This window comes from Protobothrops mucrosquamatus, unplaced genomic scaffold (assembly GCF_001527695.2).
Source record: "Protobothrops mucrosquamatus isolate PMUCROS unplaced genomic scaffold, P.Mucros_1.0 scaffold4324, whole genome shotgun sequence".
Lineage (NCBI taxonomy): Eukaryota > Metazoa > Chordata > Lepidosauria > Squamata > Viperidae > Protobothrops > Protobothrops mucrosquamatus.
Genome location: NW_015390238.1, coordinates 47,270 through 58,567, shown reverse-complemented (window position 1 = coordinate 58,567; position 11,298 = coordinate 47,270). Strand labels below are relative to the sequence as shown.

General features: G+C 44.9%; 1 protein-coding gene across 1 annotated transcript in view; it reads right to left on the bottom strand.

Moving 5' to 3' along the window:
- Positions 1-11,298, bottom strand: part of LOC107298846 (unconventional myosin-Ig) — a gene marked incomplete at its 3' end in the record, with an annotated part of 31,842 nt that overhangs the window by 10,598 nt on the left and 9,946 nt on the right. The window contains exons 4-11 of the mRNA XM_015828211.1: positions 11,063-11,228; positions 10,054-10,107; positions 7,864-7,962; positions 7,463-7,579; positions 5,839-6,045; positions 3,813-3,958; positions 2,633-2,747; positions 1,339-1,509 (exon numbers count right to left, since the gene is read on the bottom strand). Of these exons, the coding sequence (XP_015683697.1) occupies positions 1,339-1,509; positions 2,633-2,747; positions 3,813-3,958; positions 5,839-6,045; positions 7,463-7,579; positions 7,864-7,962; positions 10,054-10,107; positions 11,063-11,228 (1,075 nt within the window). The remainder of the gene's footprint in view (positions 1-1,338; positions 1,510-2,632; positions 2,748-3,812; positions 3,959-5,838; positions 6,046-7,462; positions 7,580-7,863; positions 7,963-10,053; positions 10,108-11,062; positions 11,229-11,298) is intronic.

The following is an 11,298-nucleotide window of genomic DNA, read 5'->3' as shown; positions in this document are numbered from 1 at the left end:
AAATGATCGTAAAGTCGAGTCAGGTCATGTGATCAGCCACTGAATGAACACCGCAAAGGTATGACCAAAATTCCAAATCCAACTGTAGGCCTAAATCAGGGGTAGGCAACCTTGGCTCTTTTATGACTCGTGGACTTCAACTCCCATAATTCCTGAGCCAGCATGGTGCCTAGAACACACTTCCGAAAGTGGCATCCACACACTTCCTGTGGGCCGTTCTAGGCCTGGGAGGCCTCCTCCAGGCCTCCAATGCTTAGAACGGACTTCCGGGTATCCATGCACTTCCAGTGGCTCGTTCTAAGGTCTGGGAGGCCTCCGAGGCCTAGACTGGACTTCCAGAAGCCAGCCGGTTCTCCGAATTCAGGTAAATTTAGCTACCGGTTCTCCCGAACCGGTGGGAACCAGCTGAATCCCACCACTGGTTACCTGTAATTGTTTATGTTTATCATTTTGCTTTTTAAAGGGAAATTCAAGAGCAAAACCATGAAGAACTTTATACATTCACGTATTCTAATAAAAATATTAAGAAATTGAAAGGTATATATTGTTTATTTTTAAAGCGCAATCTTCATTTCTATATTTTTCCCATGGATGTGAAAAACTGCATTTGGAAAAACCATTTGTACGGTAAAAGAAAGGACAACAGTGAATTTTTGTCTAAAGCTAAAGCTAAATAAATCTAAAGGACAGCTTTCTGAAAGCTTTATAATAACATGTGGTCAACGTATGACCATTTGTTTACTGACTGTTCAAAGTTAAAATGGCACTGAAAAAAACATGACTTATGACTAGTCCTCGCACTTACGACCATTGCAGCATTCCCCGCGAACATGTGATCAAATTTGGGCACTTAGTTACCGGCATGTATTTACGATGGTTGCAACATCTCGAGGTCACATGATCGCCATTTGCAACCTTCCGAACCGGCTTCTGACAAGCAGTCAATTGAGGAAGCTGGTTTCACTTAACGACAGTGTGACTCACTTAACAACAGCAGTGATTCACTGAATCAAAATGTGAGTCAGGCGACTCACTTAAAAACCGCCTTGCTTAGTAAGAGAGATTCTGGCCCATGTTGTCGTAACTCGAGGACTGTCTGTTGTCAATAGCCCACTCCCTTCTCTCCCTATGTATGCCCTGGTTTTGAACCACACTGTTGCTTTCTTTAAATTTTAGAATTTCCCACCTTGCTACAGTGTCACCCAGATTATTCAGGAAAAATGAAAAAGAAAAGCGTCCCCCCGTGATCGCCAAATTTTGTTCCTCATATCTAGTGCCGGCAGAAAAGGATTCTCGGATTATCTTCGTCACGGGGTATTACTCCTACGATCCTCTTACCTTCCTGCTGGTATAATGGGGGTGTTTGCCAAGCCTGGCATCCATGCTCTCCAAGAAAAGGGCATCGGTGATTTTCCCCACGGTCAAGCAAGCTTCGTCCAGTATTGCAATAATACCCTTGTGCGGCTCTTCTACCAGATCGACGATGATTTGATTGTCGAAATATTCAATCTGTCAAAAGAAGGCAGAGGTGCTGCTTGGCAAGGGAAGGTAAAGCAGATTTTTTTTCAAACTTGGCTGCTTTAAAGTGTGTGGACTACAACTCCCAGAATTCCCCAGCCAAACATGCTGGCTGGAAAATTCTGGAGCTGAGGTCCACACTTCTTAAAAGTTGTACAGGTTGAGATTTGAAAACCCAGGTACAGGTAGTCCTTGATTTACAACCTTTCATTTAATCACCATTCCAAGTTATGACAGTGGTGAAAAAAAAGGACTGGTGGCCAGTCCTTGACTTACAACCATTCGTTTAATGATGGTTCAAAGTTGTAACAGTGCTGATCAAAAGGGACTTAGGATCATTCCTCGCACTCAGAACTGTTGCTGCGTCCTCATGGTCATATCATCAAAGTTTGGGCGCTTGGCGTGTATGAATGACGGTTGCAAAATCCTGGAATCAAGTGATCGCCCTTTGTGACGCCCTTTTCCTAGTGGCTTGTGACAAGCAAAGTCGAGGGGGGAAACGGGACGTGCTTAAGGACTGCGGGATTCACTTATCAACCGCAGCAAAAAAGGTCATAAAACTGGGAACAATTCACTTAACAACCGGATCGCCTAGTGACGGAAATTCCAGTCCCAATTTGTGGTCTGAAGTCGAGGACTAACTGTAATGCTGCAGTTTCAACTGCAATCGTTCTCCTTCCTTCTCCTGTTATATGGAAAAAAATTAAGTTCAGATCGGAAACAACTTTGGACAAGTTTTTGGCAGGCCGCATCAATGTTTAAGGCAGGGGTCTCCAACCTACGGGCTGTGGCTCACTCCCGGGCCATGGCCTCTTGGCCACTGGGTGGCATGAGTAGCATGACCATTGGCAGTGACGCGAGCGGCAGACGGGCAGCAGCGCAAGCCTCGCAACAGCGGCAACATCACCACGAGCCTGGTGTCCTCGTCGCCACCAGCCTCATATAGGGATCGGCATCGCCGAGAGCCTCAGGCGCATGCTCGCCACCCCATTTGTGTAGTGTGCATGCTCACGGCCTGTTTGTGTGCACACGCTCACATTTGCGCATGCGCGTATACGCCTGCCCTCCTCTTTCCCACCGGGACGCCAACTGAGGAAGGTTTTAAGAGACTCACGTGCTGCCATTCAATCCCCTCACGCTGGTATTCCTGCTGTTCCTGCTGGAGGATCAGTTCGATGAACAGCTGCTGCAGCTTCTCGTTGCAGTAGTTGATGCAGAACTGCTCGAAGCTGGAAGAAGAGACCGAGAAGATCAGGACCGCTCTCCAACAAAAAACACCCAAGTACCCATCCATCCTCGTTTCATGACCGTTCGCTGAACCCCCGTTCCAAATTACGACACCCTCAAAGAAAGTGAAGATAAGACATATTCTCAATGTTACGACGCTATAGGTACTCAACTTACAACCTCAAATTTCTGTCGCTAAGCAAGATAGTTATTGCGTTTCGCCCCGTTTTACGATCTTTTCTTGCCATGGTTGTTAGGTGAATCGCTGCAATTGTTAACCTAGTAAGATGGCTGTTAAACGAATCTGGCGTCCCCACTGACTTAGTTTGTCAGTGTTGTGATTCCTCGCCAGCCAGTGGACCCGGCAGCTGAGTCTGAGGAATCAGAGGAGGAGGAGGAGGGGCCTGGAGTGACATCAGAGGAGGAGGAAGGCTCTGAGGAGCTCCAAGACTTACAGTCGGACGAGAAGCCTGGCCCCTCTACTCGCGCTCAGGCTGAGACACAGCTGTGCTGGGAGCCTGAGTTGGACAGTGATGAGGAACAGCTGGGACAAATCCAGGATGCACGAAAACGCCGGCAAGAGAAGCGAGTAGGACAGAGGAATGCAATGGGTTGGCTCCAAAGGCAAAGGAGAAGGCATTAGGAAGCCACACTTTGGCTGAATTATAAAAGGGAAGGTGTGGGAGGTGCTGGTTGCCGAAGGCAACTGTTTGTGTTGTGGAATCGAGTTTCTGTGAACTGTGTTTTGTTTGCCTTGGAGATTGACTCAGGTCTGTGAATAATAAAAGGGGATTGGTTTTTTCCTGTAATTCCAGCCTGCTTGTTGCAAGAGGGGTTTCTCCTTGTGAGCTTAATAAGGATTCACTTAACAACCAAGCGGTTTGCTTAACAACCACATAATTCACTTAACGACCGTGGCGACTCGCTATAGGATCACAACACAGTCATAAAATTGGCCAGTCGGCCAGTGACGGCCCATTTAACAACTGACGGCCAAACATTCCAAGCCCAATTGTGGTCGTTAAGCGAGGGCTCCTGATCCAGAGAATTCTCCTGGGGTCTTCTACCTGTTGTTGCCGAAAATCTCAAAGCCGTAAATGTCCAAGACACCGATGACCGTATTTTTGCCGTGGATTCGCGGGTCGTAGTTCTTGACCTCGATGGTGGCGTTGATGCGGTTCACGATCCAACAAAACAGCCGCTCGTAAATAGCCTGTGTGGACAAACACGGGGACAAGACCGCGCAGTCGTCGTGGCTGGGGACGAATCGAGTTGAATGACGCAAAACGTATCCTCTTTAAGATGCGGTGAAGTCACACACCGAAATTGGGGAAGATCGAGAGTTTGGATTTCAGAGCTAGTTTGGTGCCGTGGTGAAGGAACCAGGCTAGTGGGAGATGGTGAGTTCTAGTCCTGCCTTGAGCATGAAAGCCAGTTAGGTGATTTTGGCCCAATCACCAGGATGTTGTGAGTTCTAGTTCAGCCGTAGGCGTGAAAGCCTGCTGGGTGACTTTGGGTCAATCACCAGGAGATGGTGAGTTCTAGTCCCGCTTTAGGCATGAAAGCCAGCTAGGTCACTTTGGGCCAGTTACCAGGAGATGGTGAGTTCTAGTCCCACCTTAGACACGAATGCGAATTAGGTGACTTTGGGCCAGTCCCTCTCTCTCAGCCCAACCCACCTCACAGGGTATGTTGTGGGGAAAATAAAAGGCAGAAGGAACATTAGATACGTTTGCCACTTATTTTATAAAAATGATGAAAGAAGGGGTATAGAAAAATAATAAAAATACAATAAAATAAAAGATAAAAATCAAATCAAGTAACAAAATAAAGTGAGATCAAACTAAAAGAAGAGGAATTAAAAAAACAAAGAAAAGCATAAAGTAAAATAAAGGAAGATATAAAAAAAAGACCCAGATAAAAATAAATAAAATAACAAAGCAAAATAAAGTCAAATGAAAGGAAATGAAATGAAGATAAATAAATAAATGAAATTACAGGTAAAGGAAAATGAAATAAATTGAAATTAAGATGAATAAATAAGCAAGTAAAATGATAAGTAAAATGAAAATGAAATAAAATAAAATAAAGGTCAATGAAATAAGTGAAGTAAAATAAAACGAAATAAAATAAAATTGAAATAAATCAAGGAATAAAATAATAAGTCAAGTAAACTGAAAATGAAATAAAATAAAATTAAGATAAATCAATAAACAAAATAACAAAGTAAAATGAAAATGAAAATAAATGAAATTAAATTTAAATCAAGAAACAAAATACGTCAAAGAAAAGTAAAATGAAACAAAATAAAATTAAAATAAATACATAAAATAATAAGTCAAGTAAAAGTAAAATGAAACGAAATCAATAAAATAAAAATAAAATAAATAACTAAAATAATTTCAAGTAAAATGAAGAGGACATGAAATTTAAATAAATAAGTAAAATAAGTACAACAAAAATGAAATGAAATGAAATAAAATAAAATACAATAAAATAATAAAAAATACAATAAAATAATAAAAAATAAATAAAATAAAATAAAAAATAAAATAAATAAAATAATAAGTAAAATCAAATGAAAAGGAAATGAAATTTAAATAAATAAATAAAATAAGTAAAACAAAAACAAAATAAAATAAAATAATAAAACAAAATACAATACTATAATAAAATAAAATAAAATAAAATAAATAAAATAAATAAATAATAAAATAATAAAATAAAATAAAATAAAATAAAATAAAATAAAATAAAATAAAATAAAATAAAATAAAATAAAATAAAATAAAAAATAAAATAAAATAAAATAAAATAAAATAAAATAAAATAAAATAATAAAATAAATAAATAAAATAAAGATAGATAGATAGATAAATAATGTAAAGTGAAATAAAATGAAAATGAAATAAAAAATCAAACCAAATATCTGTTTATTCCTGAGATCTCTATACAAGTCCACTCTCTTACATCCTGAGGAAAAATAACATTCCTGCCTAACATGAAGCAGGCAGTTGCGCAACCAGGTCAACATCCACCCGAAACCCCATCAGACCACGGATGGTCTTGTATCCAGCCAAATCTCGGCGTTACCTTGGCGCAGGCATCCCGTGCGTAGTTGGCCTCATTGTGACTGTGGCCTTTTTGGATCACCTCGCCACCACCCGTAGCCACTGTCCGGTATAGGAGCGTGTTGAGGAGGCTCTCCCTCTCGGTGGAAGTCAACTCCGCAAGGTAGGAGACCGTTTGTGGATCCTCGACGGCCACCTCGTCGCCGGAGCAGGTGAAATTCACGTTGCCCTGGAAAGTCAGTGGACAAAAGGATCCATCAGACCTCAAATACGGGTCGTCCTTGATCAAAAACATCCCAACGGAGGCAGCTTCAAAAGTTCTCGGGTGCGTCTAGCGGTGTGCGGGTGAGCATTGTCACGAACCAACACCACACCGGAACTCAGCATGCCCCGACACTTGTTATGGAGGGCTTGTCTGAGTTTTCGTAATGTTTCACAGTGGACTTCCGAATTGATGGTCGAACCAGACTCCATAAACTTCGCTAGCTGTACTCCTTTCACATCTTCACATTTGGCGGGATTTTCTATGGCGCCCCTTCCCGCCAAATGTGACGATGCCAAAGGAGTATGGCTAGCGAAGTTTATGGACCATCAATTTGGAAGTCTACTGTGAAACGTTATGAAAACTCAGACGAGCCATCCATAACAAGTGTCAGGGCAAGCCGACTTCCGGTGTGGCGTCGGTTTGCGACAGTGCTCGCCCGCACATTGTTAGACGCACACTAGAACTTTTGAAGTAGTTCCGTTGGGATGTTTTTGATCCCCCCCGCCATAGCCCAAGTTTGGCGCCAAGCAACGACTACTAAGGAATTTCAAACTTTGTAAGACGTTATGACAAGCGCCTCAATTTGAAGGGCGGTCAAAAAGTAATGTAATGTTGTTGTTTTCTAATGTGTATAATGAAAGCTCTGCATCTGCGAATGTCTGTCATTGATAACCAAACGGAGGTTTATTTCCGAATTGCCCTTGTAGTTCAACTTTTTGTACAGTTCTCGTCTCTGTCTACCTCGAACCGTTTCTTATCCGAATCCACATTCTTAAACCAACTAACTAGAAATATTAATCGAAGATTGTTTCTGAAAACTGGAACCATCACCCCCAGCATGTAACCATAGTAGTTTGTTAATTGTTTTCTTGATGGGAAGATCAGAGATTCGGTCAGGACTGAAAGCGAAGTCTATTGAAGCAGGAGAGATAGTTTAAAAAAAGAGAGAAGTAAATAATAAAAAAATCAAGATAGCAACCGTGACTGCAAAATTTAAGCTGCCATCTTGAATTTTTTGACAATCGGCAGACTGATTGCCTTGAGCAGGGGGTTGGATTAGAAGACCTCCGAGGTCCCCTTCCCAGCCCTGTGATTCTATGGTCTATATTTTTTAAAAGGTAGAAGAAACTGTTCAACCGTTCTGTAAGCATTGGCTTACTTCAATTAGACAGGAAAGGGTAAGGAAGAAACTCATGATTGACTCATCTTGATTTTCTTCAGTATAAAGAGAGCTGGGAAGTACCCCTATCAGTTTTCAAGATTCTGTTATCACACCTTATTACCAGAAAGTTATGTTCTAGTCATTCACATGATGTCGGTTTACTGACCCTGGCCCACCTCGAAGGGTGGGCCGGTCAAATATCAAATCAATGTCATTTACCAAGTGTAAAATGGCTGCCAGGATCTTCTGCACGGAATCGATCTCTTCAGAAATAAAACCGATCACTTTCATGGCATCCAGGACGGATTGATAGGTGGTTTTCTCACTGTCCAAAGACTTGGGAGGGCAGAAGGTGCAAGGCCAGCCAATGGAGAACAACCAAAGGGGTAAAATAAAAACAAGAATTAATCGGGGGGGCCTTGGATATTCACCCTACTTATGAACCACTTTACACTCAGGGCTCAATCGTGGAATAACTGTACATAGTCTGCCTCTTCATAACATCTTCCAATAAACTTAATTTTCTTTGGTTTTCGCCACTTGCTTTGCGACAATCCATGCTTTTCTGCTTCCTCTTATGATTAGGACGAGTTGCATGGATTAAACTGTGTTTTACTTACCCTGTTATTACTACCACCCTCCTTGGTAAACCTGTAGGCTGTTGTGTCTCCAACCAGGTGGAGAGATTTCAGCTTAGCGTCCGAGGCACCAAGAAGTAACTGGAAAAAAATAATAATAATTTGATACCCCTTGACGTATGACAATTTGTTTAGGCACAACAACACCGAAAAAAGCGACTTAGGACCGTTTTTCACACTTACAACCGTTACCGCATCCCCGTGGTCATGTGATCAAAATTCAGACATTGGTATCGACTCCTATTTACGACGAGTGCAGTGTCGCGTGATCCCCTTTTAGTGACCTTCTGACAAGCAATAAGGGGGCTGGATTCACTTAACAACCAGGTCACTAAGTTAACAATGACAGGGGTATGCTTCACAGATGCGGCAAAAAAGGTCGTAAAAATGGCTCAAAACTTACTTAACAAAATGTCTCCCTTAGCAACAGAAATGTTGGGCTCCCTGCAGTTGTTCAGTTGTTCAGTGAATCGGAAGCTAAAATATAAAGAGAATTTTTCCCCGGGGGCAGATCAAACCATTAGGTAAATTTAAGGACGATGGGAAAGATGGTCCTTCGTTCCCATGAGGGAACACAGTCCGGATTTCCAAGTAGGAGGGAGGGGCTGCATCGCAGAGGAGCAAGAAACAGCCATTTTAGAGACTTTGTGTGTGAGAATGAGGGTGAAGACAGCGCCTCCTCAACGGTTCCCAATGTGAATGTTTTATGCGGCAAGTTCGTCTGCTTTCGTTCGGCAAGATTCTCTCTTATAGGTGAGGCACAATACAGGGAGTCCCGACTTACAACCTTCCTTTAATGACCGTTCAAAGTTTCGATGGTGACTTTTGACCGTTTTTCACACTTTACGACAATTGCAGCATCCCCGTGATCACGGGATCAAATTTAGACGCTTGGCAACTGATTCACACCGATGACGGTTGCCGTGTCCTGGGGATGACGTGATCCCCTTTTATGACCTTCAGTGGGAAAGCTAGCTTCACTTCACGTCTGTGTGACTAGCTTGACAACTGCAGCGATTCACTTAACAACCGGGCCAAGAAAGGTTGTAAAATGGGACAAAACTCATTTCACCACTGTCTGCCTTAGCAACGGGAATTGTGGTCTCCATAAGTCGAGGACTACCTGTAAAGGAAACTGGTTTGAACAACCTCAACCTGTTTTCACGGGTTTTGCAACCCGCTGACACCCTTGGACTAGCCAACATTGTATGATTCCGGAATGATCCGCATCTACAGCAGTGTTCCCCAACTTTTCGGGGGTTGGCAGCCTGGAATGGGGAAAGAAGGGATGGTTTTGTGTGTGGGGGGAAGAACACATGTGCGTGCGTGTCTGCACACGAACCCCCGTTGCTTGCATGAGTGGAACCGCGAGTGTCCACAACACTTGCGCGAGTGGGACCCTGAACGCCCCTGATGCTTGGACGAGTGGGGCCGCAAACACCCGCAATGCTCGCACGAGGGGGGCCGTGAACGTCTGTGACGCTTGCACAAGTGGGGCCGCGAACACTTGTGATGCTTGCCTGAGTGAGAAGGTGAACGCTTGTGAGACTTGCACAAATGGGGTCTGGAACGCCTGTGATGCTCGTGGCAATGTTCGTACGAGCGGGACCGTGAGCATCCACGATACTCACGCGAGCGGGGCCAGGATAGCCCACGACCCTCAAACGAATGGCGCTACAAACGCCTGCAACGCTTGTACGAGCAGGGCTGCGAACGCCCGTAATACTCATACGAGTGGGGCCGTAACACCGGTGGCGCTCGCCCGAGTGGGGCTGCGAACACCAGTGACACTCGCAGCAACACTCGTACGAGTGGGGCTGTCCGCATGCATGCACACCCGGCAACAGCCGGCCACTCACGCAGCCTGGTGGCCAACAGATTGTGGCGCAGAAGTGAACCGCAGCCCCCCTGATCTAGAGGACACCTGACGGGATCTTTCCCGGGCACGACAACGTTCCCTAGCCTTGAGTGTCCTCACAGGACCGCTCCATCGAAGAGGCAAGTCCATGCTCCAATTGAGGAAGACCTCAGACCATCTCAACGTAGATCGTGGTGGTCATCCAGCTTCCCCGTGACCCGTCTCGCTCAACGGCTGCCCAGATGACCTCCGAGAAACTTAGCAAGAAGGAAGGAGGACATTCGTGGGTCCTCCAGCAGTAGAAGTCAACTCACCTGATAGAACGCATGGAAGTTTCTCTCTCCAGGTTGCTGTTTGAGGACCCGCGACTGCAAGGGAAGGAGAACGTTGAGGTCATCTGGAGGACCCGGGTGGACAGATGCCTTGGTCCCCAAAGCCTTCCTACCAGACGGAGCAGCTATCGGAACCCATGTATAGGAGAACCACATTCTGAGGGTCTAATCTGGGAGTTGAAGTCCATCCCTTGGAAAGCATGCCTGCTGGGGGATTCTGGGAGTTGAAGTCCAACACTCTTAAAGCATGCTCACTGGGGGATTCTGGGAGTTGAAGTCCACCCCAGTTAAAGCATGCTCACTGGGGGATTCTGGGAGTTGAAGTCCACCCCACTTAAAGCATACCATCTGGGGGATTCTGGGAGTGGAAGTCCACCTCTCTTAAAGCATGCTCACTGGGGAATTCTGGGAGTTGAAGCCCATTCCTCTTAAAGCATGCTCACTGGGGGATTCTGGAAGTCCACCCCACTTAAAGCATGCTCACTGGGGGATTCTGGGAGTTGAAGTCCATCCCCCTTAAAGCCTGCCATCTGGGGAATTCTGGGAGTTGCAGTCCACCCTTCTTAAAGCATGCCATCTGGGGGATTCTGGGAGTTGAAGTCCATCCCCTGTAAGGCATACTGTCTGGGGGATTCTGGGAGCTGAAGTCCATCTCTCTAAAAGGAGGCTGACTGGGGAATCCTGGCAGTTGAAGTCCACCCATCTTTAAGCCTGTCGGCTGAGGGATTCTGGGAGTCGAAGTCCACTCCTCTGAAAGCTTTCCGGCTGGGGAATTCTGGGAGTTGAAGTTCCCTCCCTCTTTCAGTGGTCCAGTTTGAAAAAAACACCCCAGGCTCCGTTCTTCCGTTTCTCGACAAACTGGGCCAGGGCGAGACCCTCGTTGTGAGACGCCCCCAATTTTCCTCCATAAATGTGGATAGTTAGGATGACCCCGTGAGTGGAACGTGACCCCCACCCCCCAAAAAATCCTGCTTTAGGACACCCCCCCTACCTTTTCCAACAAGTAGTTGCTGATGTGTCCTCCGGTGGGATCCCCCTTGAAGTCAAAATTGATGTCCATGTATTTGCCGAAACGGCTGGAGTTGTCGTTGCGGCTCGTCTTTGCGTTGCCGAAGGCCTCCAGCACGCCGTTGGACTTGAGCAGGACGTTTTTGACTCTGGGGAAGGTGGAAGAAACGCAAAAGAATTACTTGGGGAAAGGGTTAGGGGGTCTTCCTGGGCCCCCCC